The 18,245-nt window shown below is 38.4% G+C and overlaps 1 protein-coding gene across 3 annotated transcripts in view; it reads right to left on the bottom strand.

The window, feature by feature from the left end:
* MAPK10 (mitogen-activated protein kinase 10) overlaps window positions 1-18,245 on the bottom strand; it is a 200,805-nt gene that overhangs the window by 25,038 nt on the left and 157,522 nt on the right. For all 3 annotated transcript variants that reach the window (XM_026102785.2, XM_026102790.2, XM_026102788.2), the window contains 2 exons: window positions 13,990-14,172; window positions 10,753-10,877 (listed from right to left, as the gene is read on the bottom strand). In XM_026102785.2, the coding sequence (XP_025958570.1) occupies window positions 10,753-10,877; window positions 13,990-14,172 (308 nt within the window). The remainder of the gene's footprint in view (window positions 1-10,752; window positions 10,878-13,989; window positions 14,173-18,245) is intronic.

Below are 18,245 nucleotides of genomic sequence, written 5' to 3'. Positions count from 1 at the left end.
TATAGAACAGGTGTAGGGGTATCTTTCTTGTGAGACAGAAGCTGGACTCGGTAGTGCTATAAATACTTGCAAAACATTACGAGTTTGGGACATGTATGCAGAGTAACGCTGTGAATTGATTGCGCACCTTCTATACTGGGATTGCTACTGGAAAAAGGTAATGAATAAATATTCATGCAGAATTACCCTTTAAATTCATGGCAGAGAACGTTCTATATCGGGCCTGATCTAATAGTAGCGCTCATCCAGGTTCTGCCCCAAGTCTAGATTCCCTTCAGAAAAAGAGACATTAAGGATTGAATACTCCAATTAAAAGTTCAGCTTCTGCCCCTCACATCAAGATGACCAGATGTCCTACATATACCTGTTATAGCTGGTTTGATAATGGATTTTTTTTTTTGGCTACCACGCCTGACATTTGATGTGGAAGCTGGTTTGGTCACAACTCTTTGCTGAGTAACTCCACTTAAGCAGTACTTACCGATATTCTGAAAAGCCATTTCACACACAAAATTTGAAATCTAATCTCCTTTGCTGGAACATATGCCTTACTGCTACACTAGTGTTAAAACTGTCCTAACACCTGCCTGTCTGCACTGATATCTCTGAAAGAGAATAGGGGGGAAAGTCAGTATGACACTTCTTCATGTGGAATGCTGGGACACAGAAAAAAACTACTATTTAATCTTTGAATTAGGGCATAACCCCAGAACTCACTTAGGGAAAGGGGATGTACTGGGGAAGGTGAATGTTACAGTGGCTAGCATATCCCCATGCCTATTTATTGGGTAAGTTTACCGGACTTCCCTGAAATACCACGTGCTGATTGCTACCAAAGACACAATCTAAAGATGGACAACAGATTTCCACAATTCCTAAAATCTTGGGAATTCCATATACACATAAACATGTTATCTATAGAGATTTGTTTTGATTGCATATTTTTTAAAATATGTTTTAATTATAATTGGTCAAGTAGAGAAATCACATTATCAGTGAGTAATGTGATTAAAATGAATTTCAGAGCAACAATTTATTTTTTGGAGAACCTGATGCCATGATGTTATTTTCAAGGATACTGGGCCCAAAGAACATGGATTTAACTAGGTTACTAGTTAAGACATAAGTTATTGTTAGACATAAGAATTTCTTCTGTAGACAAAAGAATTATGTTAGACATAAGAATTTCTTCCGTATCCAAAATCTAGCCTGGCCACTCACTCCACAGGTGAGCCTAAAAACTGTTTCTAAATGTAAAAATAGTAGTAATAATAATAATAATAATAATAATAATAATAGTTTCAGAGCTATTAAGGGCTCTGGATGTGGTTGGTTTTTACACAGAAGTCTACAGGAGAGTCAGAGCACTGTGCAACCTCATGCTGTTAGTGAATAGCAAGTACCACATGCAATCACATATATTTTCTTCTTCTGTTTTTCAGGGCATTGTAACATGGCATTCAAGGCAGACCAGAAGAGTTTAATCCTGCTGAGCACGTCAGGGGGAGAAAGGGTGTTGCATTCCTGCCATTTCCCATTCATGTTACAGTCTTTGCCCATTAGAACGAGATGTCATAATTTTATTGCCCCCATGTGGCCTGTTAAAGACCATAAACTTTTAATAGACTTATAAAACGGGATTGCAACTGTCACAGTAGTGTGCTTTTTAACTGGACAGAGCCATTTTATCTGTTCCTCACACATAACGCTGTAAATCTGGGCAGACATAGAGGGTCATTACTTCTAAGTTAAACTTTGACCCAAATTCTCTGCTTATTTTCTTAACTGTCTTTGGTGCTCTTCACTGTTTTCGCCAACATACACTGACGCTTCATGATATTGCAGCAGCTCACTTGGAAATTCCCCCTGTCACATTAAATGCTTTCAGTTACCTTTCCTCCTAGCTCTCTGAGCCAAATGAATGTTGCACTGTAGATGCTTAGCTGCTGCTGATGGAGTGATTTACTGAGGAGAGGGAGTAATCTAACTAGATATCTAAGTTAACTAAATCCTCCCCCATTGCTGTAATACTTGAAAACACCGTATTCTTTATTACCTTTTTATCCTCCCAATTTCAGTGTTATCTCTACTGTACAGAGTTGTTGACAGTGGGAGGAACCCTGCCTAATATTATGCACTGTGGCAAGCAGGCTCAGTCTAAACTACTTGCCTATGATCCATCAATGATCTATGGAAAAATACACCTAAAAAAATACAATTAACTATCTCAAGATAGATTAAAGTAGGTGAGCCCACGGTAGATAAGAACTGCCCTTTGGAGGTGTCTGTCTCTTTCCACTCACTCTGGAGAGAGATTAGATTGGTAGCTTCAAATAAATGCTAACCTTTTGGGCAGCTAAAATTAAGTGAAATGAATCCTACTCTTATGGACTTGCCAGGATGAGAGAAAAAGCTTATGGGTTAGTAAAATGTTTTGCATTTGTATTTTAAGTCCCACACTAATACTCCAATTTACAAATTATCACCTGCCTTTTATCAATCAAATCTCTCTAGTGAAGAACAGGAGAGGCAGTAGTTCTACTGCAGAACCAGTTATTGCCAACTCTATCAGCATGTTCAAGTAACTGAAGTTGGCTGGGGTTTTTCTGTTTTGTTTTAGTTTGCTTTGGCCAAAGTGCATTCTACTTGTTTAACACTTGCAAGACAGCGCTCCAAGTATTGGTAAGAAACTCGAAAGCAGGCTCCCAGTTTGGAGATGCTGGCTAGAACCCTACTACACGTGGCTTGTTCTATTACACAGTCAGGGCATTACCTGGATCTTATTCCTGCCTTCACAACTCAGAGCACTCTGGCCATGGAGAAGTTTTAACAACTGCAGGGGTTCCCAACAGGCAAGAAAGTTATACAACACTTTAAGAAAACCTAAGCAACCAAAAAAAATCTCTAGTCACATAATGGAAGTCCTCACTCTACGGAAAAAGTGCTGATCAAATGCTAGCAAAGAAAAATAGTGCAGTAAACGGAAGCAGATGCAATACAGTGTAGGACTGTAAGTCTCAGGGGGGTAATTAAGAAAAACGGTGGGACATTAAGCACAACAGAAGTGGCCATGGGCATGGTCTCCATTACTCATTTCCTACCACTCTGTTGCCCAGTTCTCTGGCCTAAACATTGCCACGGAAGTCTGTGGAAGAGCAGAGCTGCACTGTACAGACTCAGGGATGCCATGAAAGGCTGCTATGGGGCAAACTCTAAAGGAGAATTCACTAAGGCGGGAGACAGTCCTTGGCAAACTTTCCCCAAGGAAGTGGCAGAATATACTTCTTTGATAGTGCATCCCCTCTCCCGCTCCTCTCTCCACCACACCCTTGCCTGCCTGCTTTGCAGGACACAGTTAAGGCTCCCATTTTACTCTCTGGCACTCAGCCCACAAAAGGGATGCAAATCTACTGAAGATGCAAGCTAGCGGGGTGAAGCACCCATCTAGGAAGAGAGAGGGCCAGCTTGGGAGAAGGCAAAGCAAAAAACACTGTTATTACCTGTCGTGTGTCTGACATGAAAAGACTGAATGTAAAATCTGCTTTTCAGTTTTTGTTCTCCCTCTGCTAGGAAGCAACAAAGCCATTATTTGAAATCTAAGAGCCAGATACATCACCAAATACAATGTATTGCCTTGTGTAAAGGACAACAGCAAAGGATGAAGAACACCTTAGCACCTATTAAGCTTCTGTAAAGTGCTCCTGATCCCTTTGCTGGAGAGGTAAGTTCTGATCCTCCTGTTCATTACACACAAAGTGATACTATTAAGTTCAGGTTGCAACGCAGCCAGTAGAGGATTGAAGTGCTCAGCATTTAATGAGTCAAAGATGAACATGCTTTACTTAAATTTCTGTTTCTAAAGCCTTGTTCTCAGACAGGAAAAAAAAAAAAATCTATGCACCTTAGACGATACCCATCACAGAAGTCAGATTTTGACATAAGAGAAGCCTTGCTGAATGTAACTGTAAAAAAAATTCAAAGGCCCCAAAACAGTATGTTTGTAAAAAGCAGTAACCAAGCAATTGCGAAGCGGTAAGATGGCATGAATAACTACAGTTTTGCTAGTGACATGTAAAATACAAATGCCCGGCTAAAACCTATTTTAACAAAAGATCATGTTGGGTTAAAGATGGCAGGGGAGAAATGCTTCCAAAATGTTTTAAACACTTGAGTTTTTTAAAGGTCAATACATTAAAAATGGCACTCCTGAATTTAATTGTAAAGCAAGCAAAGAGAATGAAAAACAAGAGTAAAACCAAATACTCAGAGAGGGCAAATGCAAAATTCATTATCTGGTTTATCAGATAACTGAAGCAGCAAAGGGTTAGAATAGCCCAGTCTCCTCATAATTAACATATGAGAATACCTTTAAGAGACAGAGAAGAATTGAACAAATGCTGTAAAATATCTTAGTTTGAATAAGAATGGCTACTGTGCTACACATCTCACTCTCTCTATTATCACGCAAGTTTGCAGGACTGTTAGAAAAACAGAAAGCATCACATCTATTCATGTATAGAAACTCCTTCTCAGGTTGGAAATCTTCCATCTCAGGGAGCACAGGCAAGATCAGGTAACATATCACACACTGAGAATCAAAAATCTGTAACAGCACACTCTCCAACAGTTTGTATGAAATCCTTAGGCTGTTCTATGTTTGCATAAACCATTTGTCAGCTAATTCCAATAAAGAACACACATTCTGAATGTGCTCATGAATAATTCATAAAGAAAAAGGGGCTAACTGGTCTGAATACACTCTTTGAGAAAGTAGTCTTCCATTTGCTTTTTGTCCTTTATTTATAAAATCTGGCTCCCAAACACAGCTAAGAGATGTAGTCACAAAAACCTGAGACCACACTGGGACTAATTCTTAACTGCATTCAGTGAAAGTGAGTGATCAGCATACATATTTATCTTTTGCGTAAGGCATTTTCATAAGCTTCACAAACTGTGCCATAGTTTGTGGACAAAATGGATCCAGACTAGTAGCATGAGAACTTCATCACACCATTCCAACAGTGTTTTGATCTACAATCGTATTTTGGTTCATAGGCAGAAACAGGGTTCATCTGCAGAATTGAGGTGCAATGGCAAGATTTAAATTCCACTTCCACCCTCCAAAATTCAGTGGGTGAATTGGATCCACTTGACCTACTGATTTGGATTCACTGCATAAGATTCACTGATGAAATGTGTCGGTGCAATTGTTTTGTAGCACACATCAACATTAATAAAACAGTTTCCCAAGATAGCGAAAAATGACTAGTTGCATTCAAATTGGAATGGGAAACTTAAGATGTATACAATCTGCAATAATCAGACTGTAATCTCTTCTGCATAGTGAGAATCATGACTCTTTTTTCAAAACCTGGCCTTAATGAGCCAGGAAATCCTTTCTAGGTTTTTCCATCTCATTCAAATAATACTTCTCCGTGCAGCTGATGCACCCTATTGTTACTTCTGCATTCTAGCTCAGTATAGACAAATTCACGAGAGCCAGATAATTAAATGAATCAGCAAAAGTACCTCTCAAAGAATTGGTTTGTTTGGACATTTTTAAGATGAGTACTAACTCTGGCCTCCACTCTTACAAGGTTTGCAAGATCTAACAAAAATACAGAAGAAGTCATTTCCACATTGCCCATGACCCGCATTAAGCATAGTACTAGGAAATGTTTACTGAATTAGATCCTGAATCTCCTGCTGGAATTGCAACAAATTAAGTATTTATGTGAGAGCGATGGAAACACTCTTCTGACAGTGATTCAATTCTATTACATTATCTTATACCCTAATAATACAAAATTGCAACAAAAAGTAACACAGAAATAGAAGAAGGGAATTAGAACAAAGCATAGCCTGGAGCTTATGTCAGAATATAAACTACTGCACAAAACTGTAAAAATTTAAGGCATCTAATTTCTGTGTAGTGTTAAAACTGCACAAGATACTCCAAAAGGTAATTTGGATATCACACTATGTTCCTATGATCAACATCTGCAGACATGGACAGATGGAAACCGACTGTTGTGCACTCTGACACAGCTTTAACCAAGACGTAACAAGTTACTTCATGCTTGAAGCACTGAATCATTAGCCTTACCACCAAGGAAGTTTCTCACCTACAGGTACCTTGCCACCTTGTAAAGAACAGCCCATCTGATGTCAACTGTTCAGCCAGGAGCAGCAAGTTAAGACATGCATGGTACTCAGCACAAATGAAACTCTTTTCAGTGCAGCAACCAATAAACCGATACAGAGAACAGGGTGTCACACATCTCCTGTGAATCTTTTTGAGAAACTTATTCTACTTCCATCAAGATAATGCAGATGACAAATAGGGATGGCCTGAACTTGAACAGCTGACCCAAGAAGCAAACAAAATCCAACTGAGATAAGCTTTCTCCAGAAAACAATTAGTAAATGATTCACAGCCAGCCACTGAAGGCATGTCAGCACGAACAGATAGAAATTTAGAATTTAGTAAACTGTTAATAGTGAAAAGAAGGACCTCCAGTTTAACTTTTCTTCTGAAAATGAGATCTGAAAAATAAGGAGTATTAAGTGAAGCCAGGCTCCTTCTGTAATGCCTAGGACTTTGACAAAATACAATGAATATGTATTCATCCCATGTTCTCCTATTTAGGTTACGCTGCACACAGCCTGAAACTTTCTCCTTTTTAGAACCTGCTGTGATCCAAAGAGAAGGATCTCCATACCACAGAGGGAATAGGATCTCATCAATTCAGTAACAGTTCACTGTTGAAGTATTTATGGCTAAGGTATTAGTATGATTCTATAGCGTGTTATGGACAAGATATAGCATGTTTTGGAGGAGAAAACCTGGAAGGTAAGACAGATGGAGAACGCAGCTCAGCTGATGTAAACTACGTGACAACTGTGCAGAGAACAAGGTGGGTGAAAAGAACAAAGCGTATCTAAAAAGATGCAATTCAGACGGAGATGCAAACCACAAAAAACGGGACAATACCAGCCATCTTACTGCTGAACATTTAAAGACGCTACTCCTTCCTCACAGGACGTTCTCTGTTTCTTGAGGTACTATGCCAGCAATGACAGTTTGGTTTTCCACTGCTCTGCACCTTCTGTATTCATTTGCTGAGTAATGAAAAGTGGCAACAGTGAAAATGCATGGAATGTGATCTGACAACATGTGGCACCAAGTTTGTACAGGTATCTATGGTGATATGAGGTGCAGGTCAGAAATGAATACTTCAGTAAACTAGAACCTAATTACTGTGGGCATTTGAGAGCTCTTCTGGGCTCATTAGATTCCAGCCCATTCATGTGGCAGGGAAAAAGAATAATTATTATTCCTGTTATATAATCATGATCTAGAGAAAGGATGTATTTTGCTCTAGATCACGTGGGGACTCTATGGTACGATCACAAATTGAACCTAGGTCTCTTGAGCCATAGATGTGCCCTTGATCTCTGTCAGTTTAAGAGGACAAGAATACTAGGTTCAACATCAGCTGTAATTCTAGAAACGTTTGAAAAGATTTTCTTGCTTGAAAGCAACAACTTCATTATGACAAAGATCGAACCCCAGCCTGAATCTGAAGTATTACTAGAACATATATGTGAAAATTGGGCAAACTATTATGTCCACATATACACTATACCATACTCTCTTCTTGTTCTGTATCAGAAGTGGCTCTCCATGGTTAAATTCACAGGCAAAGCAGATCTAAACAGGGACTTCTGCAGAACACCCCCATGTTCAGTTGTGGTGTATCACTTCATCTCACTCTCTAAAATTAAGCTCACAGTAAAGAGCCAGATCAGGACCCAAATTTCTGCTGTTTAGGAGAACAGATGAAAAGGGATGGAAGCAGTGTGACGAACTCGAGGACAGATTCCCGAAGAAGACCATGAGCTCAGGCCCATTTTTCCAGTCCACTTCTCTCTCTCATCCATGCATAAATGTATAGATAGATAAACATATAGAAAGAGCTGAGCCACTTGCTAAGTGACTCTTGGTGGAGCTTCTGTCTTCCTTTGGTTTCATCTAGGATCAGAAACAGAAGTAAGGACATTCCTAAGGCAGCCAGGCCTTACTCCGTACCAGAAAATATGGGGTGACTGTCAAGAGAGTGTGACCCAGCATAATTTACAACTTGAATTCCCGTGCAAAGAGAAGTGGAAAAGCAGTAGAGATTTCTGGATGCTTCCCTAAAATAAATGCTGTATCTTTTCAAGTTAAACAAACATCAGAATTTGTTTAGTAACGCTTCTGATATGAAAAGATACACACTCAACATCAGCACATTCCATTTCCTTGTGCATTTAATAACTCCAACTATAACACAATGCAGATTTTATGTAATAATGTTAATCAGCAACTTCCCAATATGTTTAATGTTGAAGGATAAAATGATGGGATAAAATTGCAAGAGCACATCATGGAAGCAAAGATAAAGAATTAAAGCAGACTAGTGTAAAAATAGCAAAAATTTTAACATGGCTTTTTTACAATAAATAAAAATGCAGGTCAAATATGGTCAATGTGACTGAAGCAGAATTAGTTCAACAGTCACTGTCATGTTCTCCACTTACTATGGTTGCTCTTCGTGTTTGCAGCAATGATCAAAGGTGTTCTTAAATCAAAGCAAATTGGTGCAGTAAGTATGCAACAAGGAAAGAGAATAAGATCCCTGAGACCTGGTCTAAAAAAAGACTAGGGAGAGAAGAATTAGACTGTGCTGGAAGAAGACCCTGGCTCATAAGCTTTCAAAAACATTTCCTTCTTTTTCCAGTTACATAAAGCAACACCATGGAATAAGTGGCCCTGAACTGGACAGTATTGCTCAGATAAGAAGGTGAAGACAGAAGAAGGTATTGAGACCACGCGCCTGAAAGTGAAACAAGACTTGTCTGAGTTCTCAAATCAGAGTAGTTTGTTAGAATTGAATTAAGAAATGCATGGAAACAGAGAAATACAACAAAAATATCTGACAATGGTATACTACTTGCAAGAGGCACGAGGAACTGAAATAGGCATGTCTGGGAGTAAACAATCCCATGTCTGGCATTACAGCAACATACCATATGTTTACATTTCAGATTGATATATAAACTTTTTTAAAGAAAACAAAAGAGGATATAAAAATGAAAGGCTCTCTAGGTAGAAGAGCCAAACCCTACGAAGTACTGTTAAGTAACATACACTCCAAAAAGCCTATACAACTGAAATTTTATGAGGTTTTGTGCATTCAATTTGCTTCTCTTTTAAGATGGACCACATGTTGAATTGGAGCATGTCTCTAAACAGTAATGATTTAATTCAGCACAGCTCACGGTCTTACTTTCCTACTGTGTGAGGTAAGATTTCTAAACCTATTGAAAGACTGAGCTGTTCTCATACACCAACTTTTTTTTTCCTAATGCTTGTATTTTTTCTGCCTTTCTGTCCTGAAAAGACCCAAAATAATTCTCCGCTCCCGAAATTGGTCCAGGTGTTTTTTTGACACGCTAAGTCAAGAGAAACTAGTAACAATACAAAGCACCTTGACATGTAATACTTCAGAGGAAATACTTACAGTCACCGCAAGTTCCTGAAACCACACAGCACTACATCCACAGGAAAAAAAAACACCAGCAAGCTACTCATTATACTTGTGTCTTGACTTTTAAGCTTTTTAGCACATGTCAGCAGGAATAGTCTTTATTCAGCACTGCCATGAATGGAATAAGAATTAAACTGGCAGAAGAGGGGGAAAAGAAGTAAGAGTATAAAATTCCTCATCTTTCATGGCTGCTTTTCTTTCTCTCTCACTACCCAGGGAGAAGAGAAGGATAGGAAGGAATAAAGTATTCTCTGAGTGACTGGACAAAGATCAGTTTTGCTCTTTCACTAAGAGAAAGGTCATCCAAAACAAAATTTTAATTTTACTATTACATTTGCTTTTTATTATTTGTTAGTATTATGGGGAACATCTATATGTATTTACCTACACATACTTCACCATGTCACTGATGTACACAGAATCACTGAACAGCTGAAGTTGGAAGGGACCTATGGAGATCATCTAGTCCAACTCCCTCTACCTATAGATTGCATTAATTCCTGGTATCATCAGCCAGTCCTTGCTCCATCAGGGCGCATAGGTAGGTCCCCAGAGCATAAAAGGATGATAAGAAAAATTCCCTTTCCTTTTGCACACAGTCTAGGCAACACCGAGCACTGAACCATGGTCCAGCAAAACATGTTAGTCTCTGCCCCATTTTAAGGAGAATTTATGCTCCACTAAGGTTTTCTTGAGTCCAGAGGTCAGGATTTTATATTGTTTTGTATGACTCTCCTCCTCTCTACATATATTCTACAACATAAACATGGGAAATTATGTTTGCTGTTTTTCACAAGGACAGGTGTATAGAAAAAGAAAATATCTTTTGTCAGACTGCACTACATAGGTGCAAAAACAGGTGAGCTACTGGGTTCTAAAGCTTTTCTCCATGTCACTGGCACGTCATCCAGAAGATAGCAAATAATGGCTTCATGTGCCTGAAAGTGTTTCTGCTTTTCTCATCTACTGCCAGTTAATCTAACAAAAAGATACACCCTGTCCCTACAGACCTAGCTTTGCATGAATCCAAAGACCACCATAGTCATAACAACACTGTTTCTTTATAGCATACTTGGTATCAAGCTGCTGTAAAACAGTAGGAATCTATGAATCATATCTGCATTTTACAATCTAAAGTAAAGAGTCATGTCTCACTTACCGCCTCCACTTCTGCTGGGTCATACCAGACATTAATGTATGGATGCTGTAAGGCTTCATCTACTGATATTCGCTTGGCCGGATCAATGACTAGCATCTTTGATAAAAGGTCCCTGGCTTGGCTGGCTAGAGCAATGAAATCAGAAAAACACAGTATTAGTACAGAAAATCACAACCTCCAGAGAAGGGTTACTCGGGTTAAGAAAATAAGAATTAACACAACCCTTTAAGAGATCTGAAAGAAAGGTAGTCTATTCCCTCTCTTTAGGCTTTGTTTGTAGGTACTTCTGCCCCTGCTTGTTATAACAAGTGTTCTGCAGGAATTATCTTACGTTGGATTCACTGGAAAGGGAGCCAACACCAGGGTTGCCTACTGTAAGTCTCCTAAAAGGCTTCAAAGATATTTTACATGTTGCATGCAGATTATATGTACAGGGATGAGTAACATGCACAAGTAAGATAAGCTTAAGGTATTATTGCCAGGATCAGAAAACAAAAGCTACCATAATGAAGTCTAAAATCATTGCACTTCTAAATCAAAACCTGAAACTTACAGGTCCTCTTAAGGTAGCTCAGAAAAACATCCAGCTTTTCTGTATGTTCCAACCTCAAACAAATGACTGGAAGTCATTGTCACATCTAGCTTATTTAAATATAAAACATAGTTTTGCAGTATGCGATATTTTCACTGTTTTTACATTTTTCACCTGGCTCCCTGTGAGGCATTCCTGAGGGCAGACCATTAGAAGTCAGAATGTCTAGGATCAACACACAGAACGTCCTCCTCCCCCCTGCCAACTACATCACTTATATTGGCAGTAAGAGAAAGCATACAAGCCATCTAAGGAAAGAATAGGGAGTTCCCCTTCGGTACCAAGCGTGCTGAATTCTCAGCTGCTGGCTGCTCACTTCCAAGCAACCCCAGCAAAACTGAGCTTTGGATCTCTGCTCCACTCCAAGATCTATTTAGGATAGAGAGATACACATCTAGCCTCCCCTAGAAAAACAATTCATGTTCTAAGGATAAAACTTTGGAGGTTTGTCAAATCACCAAGAATGTTATAGTCAATCCTGAACAAGTATGCTACAAAGTATCCACTCAGCTGAAGAGAGATTTTAAAGATCTTTGAAAGTAGATCCCTGTATGGCAGAGTACAGGGCTATTGTGATGGCATTCCTCATGACATAGCATCTGGAAGATGGTAGATTACTTGATAAACTCCTTGGCAACTTCTACCTTGCAGGCTGAAACGCAGGCATACCCTCCAGGGCAGGTGGGTCAGGTACTGGAAGCAACCTAGCGGCAGTGGCACTGAACTCCCTCTTTCTTTGGTGTGTCTCTAACTCACTGGCATGTAAAATATGCCACAGAACGGCCCAAGTCCTGGTTGTCTCACATTATGAAGTTGAAATCAATTGGACAGACTATCCACCACTACAAAAATGCACTGTCTGATATATACCTTGAGTTCTATAATGTGGCATTGATTTGTTTTACCTGATAATATAACCCACTGTATCAGACAAACTGACCCTTTCATTACCCGAATTGTTTCTCACTGTCAAGAGTTTGTAACAAACGTCGTATGATTTAAACCCATGTAAAAAAAAAAAATTAACAACATAAATTTGTAATGTTTACTACCAATGCAGTATCTAAGCTCTTCCACCTCTGGAATAATTCACTCAGCCTTATGCAATAGTGAATATGAAGGAAAATAAAAGATAAAAGATAAACGGTGGTAAGTGCAAAAATATTATTAGATATTTCATCAGACACAGGTGAGTAAAAGTACTATCAAAGCAAACTGTTAACATTATTTATTGAAATACTTAGGTGGGAAGGATGGGAGGACATAATGATGCAAAAGCAGATTTTTTTAATGCATTATTTCTTGCTCTGTGACTGTATCTTAAAAACTGGTATGCAGTGTGCCAAACGTGTGTGCTTTCTGTATCTAAGAGTAACAACACAGTTTGACTATCACCCCTGTTCATTAGTTCCAAATCCAATGAAATTCCATTAGTCAGTTTTATATCCAAAAGCCTTTGCTCAGACCTTTCAATTTGCTCCCAGAGCTCAGAGAGCAGCCTTGGTATGAAACAGTTGCTAACTGAGAGAGTATTCTGGGTAATATAATGACATGCAAATTGCAAGCAATTGGAAAACATTACATGTCACCCTAATAGGCAATACAAAGTACTTATGTGGTGCAAAACTGATACACAGCCAAGTTTGTAGAGGTTCCAGGGCTGTGATTAGGAATCCTTCCTATACTAAACACACACACATTAATCACTGTTTCCAACTGAAGGTCAATGTCCTGTTCGAGTTAATCATAGCTTCAATGTATGATAAAAATCATTGCAACGCATGTCATAGTATATATTGTTGAGCGGTGTATCTAGCCTCACTGTAATTAAGATAGTGCTGTGCTTCACCTATCAAAATTGAGCTACAACATTTTTCAAAATAACAGGTCCACCCATGACAGACACTAAGCTCCAGCTACATCAAGACCATTTTGGTTGATGGTGTTGATACCCTTCTATTTTCTACTCAGCAGGCATCTGGCTGATCTGATATTTTTTCCACTTAAAACAGTAGAGTGTTGAGATCTTCAAATGGAAGTTCTGGTGCTCCTTTGGCTTACAACAAGTTTAAGAAAGATAATTATGGAACACCACAGTTCCTCATGGCACATACATACCGCAATGAACACTACGAAAGCTTGACACAGTAATCTGTGATAATATATGTTCCCTTGGCTGCCCAAGCACCAACCAGGTTCTCCAGAAGTCTCTTTTGAAGGCTGACTCTCAGTTGAATAAAACCCATGCAGTCACTGGTTGTTGACTCATTTGGTCTTCACAGCCACTGTATCTAACCTTGATAAAGAGACTACTCGTGATCATTTTCACAAGGACACCTGCTTGCTAAAAATATGAGACTCTCGCTTTTTCCTCTATTTTTCTCATATTAAAGTGAACATAGTCTCCAGTAAAAGCTTGATGGGATTCCAGCTTTGCAAATCAAAGCTACGATCCCCTTGTACCTTCCCAAGCCGTAAACACCCCTTTCAAAATTACATTTTTTTGCCTCAGCACTAAACAAACACAGTGAAGTCTCTGAAACTAATGGTATTAAAGGAGGATGCAACTAGATAGAAGAAAAATTGAAAAACTTTCATTGCATTGCAGCAGTCGCATGTGAACCATGTCCCTTTGTTAGACATACCTTTGAGTTTGTTGTGTTCTGAGTCAGCTGGGAAGAGGGAGTCTGGAAAAAGTTTGGGAAAAGTGAGGCCAGCATACTTGGGTCTGTTCTCAACGTAGTTCCGTACTGTTGGCTGTAGTTTCTTCATAAATTCTGGACAGGGTGTTCCCAGCTGCTCAATAACCTTATTCCACTGATCAATATCTGAATATAAGTAGTTAAGGAAAAAAAACCCAAACCCCAGTGCAGTCTCCCAACATTTCTGTTTGTCTGTTTTCTAGGAATCCTCAGAGGTGTTTAATTCCCCTTCTAAAATCTTTGCAGTCACTATCTTTGTTCATCATTACGCCTCAAAGTCCTACAAGCTGTAAAGGGCAAAACCTCTCTCATGTCTAGATTTACTTGTGGGCATTGTATAAATCCAGCATTAGCAACAACCAACATGGAAGAATATAAACTTTCCTGTCTGGGTCAATGACAGTTGTTATCATTTTTATTTTCACTTGTAGTCCAATGGCTTGTGCTGCCTTCCTCTACATTCCTATAATTCCCTCTTTGTCATCTAGGCTGTATGGGCATAGCAAGGCAGAATGATGTGTTCACATGTCTGTTCAATCTGTTTAAAGTGAGACCTAGTAGGCTAAAATGATGAGAAAAGACTTCTACCTGGGACAGAAGTCACCTTTAACTCACCTGCTTTATGCTTGTATCTTTAATCTCTCCAATAACTAACTGGTGCTAACTCTCCTAAAGCAACAAAATCAACAACCCAATCAAACAACAAATAAGCATTTGCTTATGTATCCATCATTTCCTTTGACTCATTTTCTATAGGCAAATGATGCCCCAGGTATAGACAGATGTTTCTCTTTATCTGCAGATATGATGGCTGTATTGCAAAACTGTGACTGACAAACAAGAAACAGGCTTTCACGCTTAAAAAGAAAATGTATTATAGGCAATTTGTACTGAGCTGTTCTTTTCTAGCTTTTCTTGAGATAACAATTACATATCTGACAGATGATATGCAGCTCTTCCAGCCATATTCAGAACAAGCCTTACTGTACCAATAAAAAGAAAAGATTAGATGAAGCAAATGACCATAAAATCAGCATCATCTCGATCTTACACTACCTAATTCGCAATGCTACGAGTCTGAAGACAACATTAGAAAAATAAAAAGTGCACACAGCCATGGGTACATATATACCTGGAAATGCAGTGAACAGTGTTTCATAATAATGTAATGGAAACAAAAAGTTAGAAAAAGACAAACATTCAGAGCATTTCAGCACAAAAAGGGGCTTTTTTATTATTCTTGATAATTACTATTATCATGACTATCTTATCTGTGCAGGAGTTTCCCAAACACCAAAGACAATTCCTCACGATATAGCAGAGAAATGAGGGCAGCAGAAAGATAACAAGGAACAAACGAATGAAACTGGGCAAAAATCAGATTTTTGCTGTGGTAGCAATTTCAGAATTTCAAAAAAAGTTCTAATTGTGAAGAATGGAAAGTTAATATTTTCACGTAACTTGAAAGTTCAAAAGAGACTTAAACTGGGGTCACCTGAAACATTTTATTTGAACAAAATCAAAACATTCATTTAGGAATTGCAGCCTTACTAATCTAAATACTTAAAGGAATGAAAACTGAATGATTTAAACATGTTTTGAAAAACGCTGAAACATTGTTTTGAATTGTTTTAATTTCAAAGGAAAAAGTTGGTAAAAACAACGGTGGTCTGTAAAGAATTTCTGAATAACTTCGATTTTTTTAAACTGAATAAAAGATTTGTGTAAAACAAAAACTCTCGACTCTGTAAGTTACAGGTATCCTGTACTGTCCATGGAAAATATCTTTTCCTTAACGGAAAATTAAAGAACTACATCAACAGAAATGTCAGTAAAGGCTATACGTACTCAAAAAGTAGGCCAAATATTTCCTGAAGTACTTTATTAGAAAATAATGTTTTGACATTTAAAATTAAAATTTGTATTTAATACACTTGATGATCGTATGTTGGCTTGGCTATTTCAGAAGCAGACCTTTCCAAGGGACTGCGTAAATTCTGAGTGATTGTGTAAATTCTTTGCAGAGAATTAGAGGACACTGAAATGGGGGTGCTGTTGCCGGCTGTGCCGAGTAAACGGGTGAGAAAGCTAAGCTATGAAACCATAGTTGGAAGCAATAACTGAGCAGGCCGAATGAGGGCCATTTGATAAAAAGGGAGGGGCAAATATACGACCTGCTTCAAAGTGGATGTCAAAAGCTTACATTTGTATTGATAATATACAGAAGCCTAAGGAGGTCAGTGTCTCAGCAAAGCAGCTTAACAATCTCTCAAGCATTTAATGAAGGTCTGAAAGAGAGAGATGTCTTTAGGAATAAAAGAATGCAGTGGGCCTTGGATATGTTGAGAGGGAAAATGTAGTAAGATGCTCTGGATGTGTGTGGAAAGGGAAAAGAGTAAAAAATTATGCCAAAAAAAGGCCTACGTGGTGGGAACCAGTGTTGACAGTGACAGAGAGTGGGAGAAAGAGAGCCTCCTCTGACAAAGGGCCTGTACCTCCTGCACGTATTTATTCGAAGCTGCCAGAAAGGTACTCAGTAAGAGACAGCAGACAAGCAGGCTACCGCACATGACTGTAACATTTTAAGAGACGGAAAAAGCTCCATGAGTCATCAGTGCAGAGAAGAGAGCTGGAGCCAAGAAAGCTGGCAGAGCCACCATCTCCACTCCTTTACTAGCCTTGACCTGCACGTGGGCAGAATTTGCATTTTCTTTCTAGTATTGTTTGTCCACTTACTTTGACCTGACTAGCACATGATAATACTCTGAGGTCCCATATATGCAAACATGCAATAATATTCTTGTTGAATACAGGTCGGACTCCGTTCCATTGTTATGTTTTACACAGTTACTGGCTGTAATGCATCTGTGGTGAATGTGACGATGAGAGATGACACTCTGCCACGGTGTAAGACCAAAAAACCCAGCTCTGAAACAATTCTTATGTCTACTTACTGGTAGAGAAAGAGAAAAAGCTTTTCTCTAGCTGGTGGTCAAAATTAGCTTCACCAAATCTGCAAGAATACAAGCTTTAATGTAAAACAGTCCTAATGTCCACAAAGTGAATCAAAAACTAAGACAGATTACATTAACCAAGGGGTGATTGTGACTGTATGTTATATACCAACTGAAAACATGGTGGTACCAGGCTATGCTGCCATAACTCTGACATAATCAGAAATTTCCCAGTCCAGAAAAGATTAACTTGTATTTGAGTGAAAACACTTAAAGAAGAAAAACTTCCACTAATAGAAGATCACCCTTCCCTAAACGAAATAAATATTGGAAAGACTGGAAGTTGGAAAGAATTACAAACCAAAACTTTGGAAGATATTGAAATGTCTACTTAAAAGTTATTTGAATCACCTCAGTTATTCCTCTCTCTGTCCCTTACCCAAAAGAAAAAAGATACGGAAAACATGTCAACTACATGTAATAACATCTGTAAGACTTAAAAAAAAGAAGAAAGGATCTAACCCAGCTTTATTACTTTGTTAGTGGCACTAACACTGTGGCATTTTTCTTAAAATTAACATAGCAATATAAAGTTAGAGCAAAGAACTTTCTTTAAGAAATACAGTCCTAAAATTTATTTATTTTGAGTGAAGATTGCTACTACCTTTTCTCTTTGCACTGTAATAGCTTCTTACGGATTTTTTCTCCTTTTCTTTCTAAATACTCAGTTATTCACTTGGAAAATAATCAGAACTACAGGTTAAAGTATGTATTTTCCTAAAAGAAATGCACAAAACTTTCTGATGGTAAAAACAGTATGTTAAATACCCAAAAAAGGATTTATATTGAAAAAAAAATCAGATTTTACAGTCAAGCCATCTAAAGTCATGCAGTTTAGAAGTAGAGGTTGAGTATTTAACATGAATTTTGCTCCCATTCCCACTGTGATTAGTATTTCACAAGTGTGAACTAAGGACCACCATTTGTTCCTTCAGTTGGACTGCAGACTTCATTTGAATTGCTGCAAATATTCAAACAACTGAGAAAATGGAGCTTGACTATAAGGGAAAACTGCAGTACTTCATTATTTTAATTAGAAGATCATTAAAAATACTTCTACAGTTGAACAAAGACTGTTTTTGACAAGAGAAACAGCTCGTGATTAAAAAACAAAAACTGGACTAAAAATTAAGTGTCTTTGTGCTTAAGCTAGCTAGCCACAGAATGGTAATAATTTTCCTTTTC

The sequence above is a fragment of the Dromaius novaehollandiae genome, chromosome 4, assembly GCF_036370855.1.
Source record: "Dromaius novaehollandiae isolate bDroNov1 chromosome 4, bDroNov1.hap1, whole genome shotgun sequence".
NCBI lineage: Eukaryota > Metazoa > Chordata > Aves > Casuariiformes > Dromaiidae > Dromaius > Dromaius novaehollandiae.
Note: the sequence above shows the minus strand (reverse complement) of the source record. Positions and strands in the feature narration are given on the sequence as shown.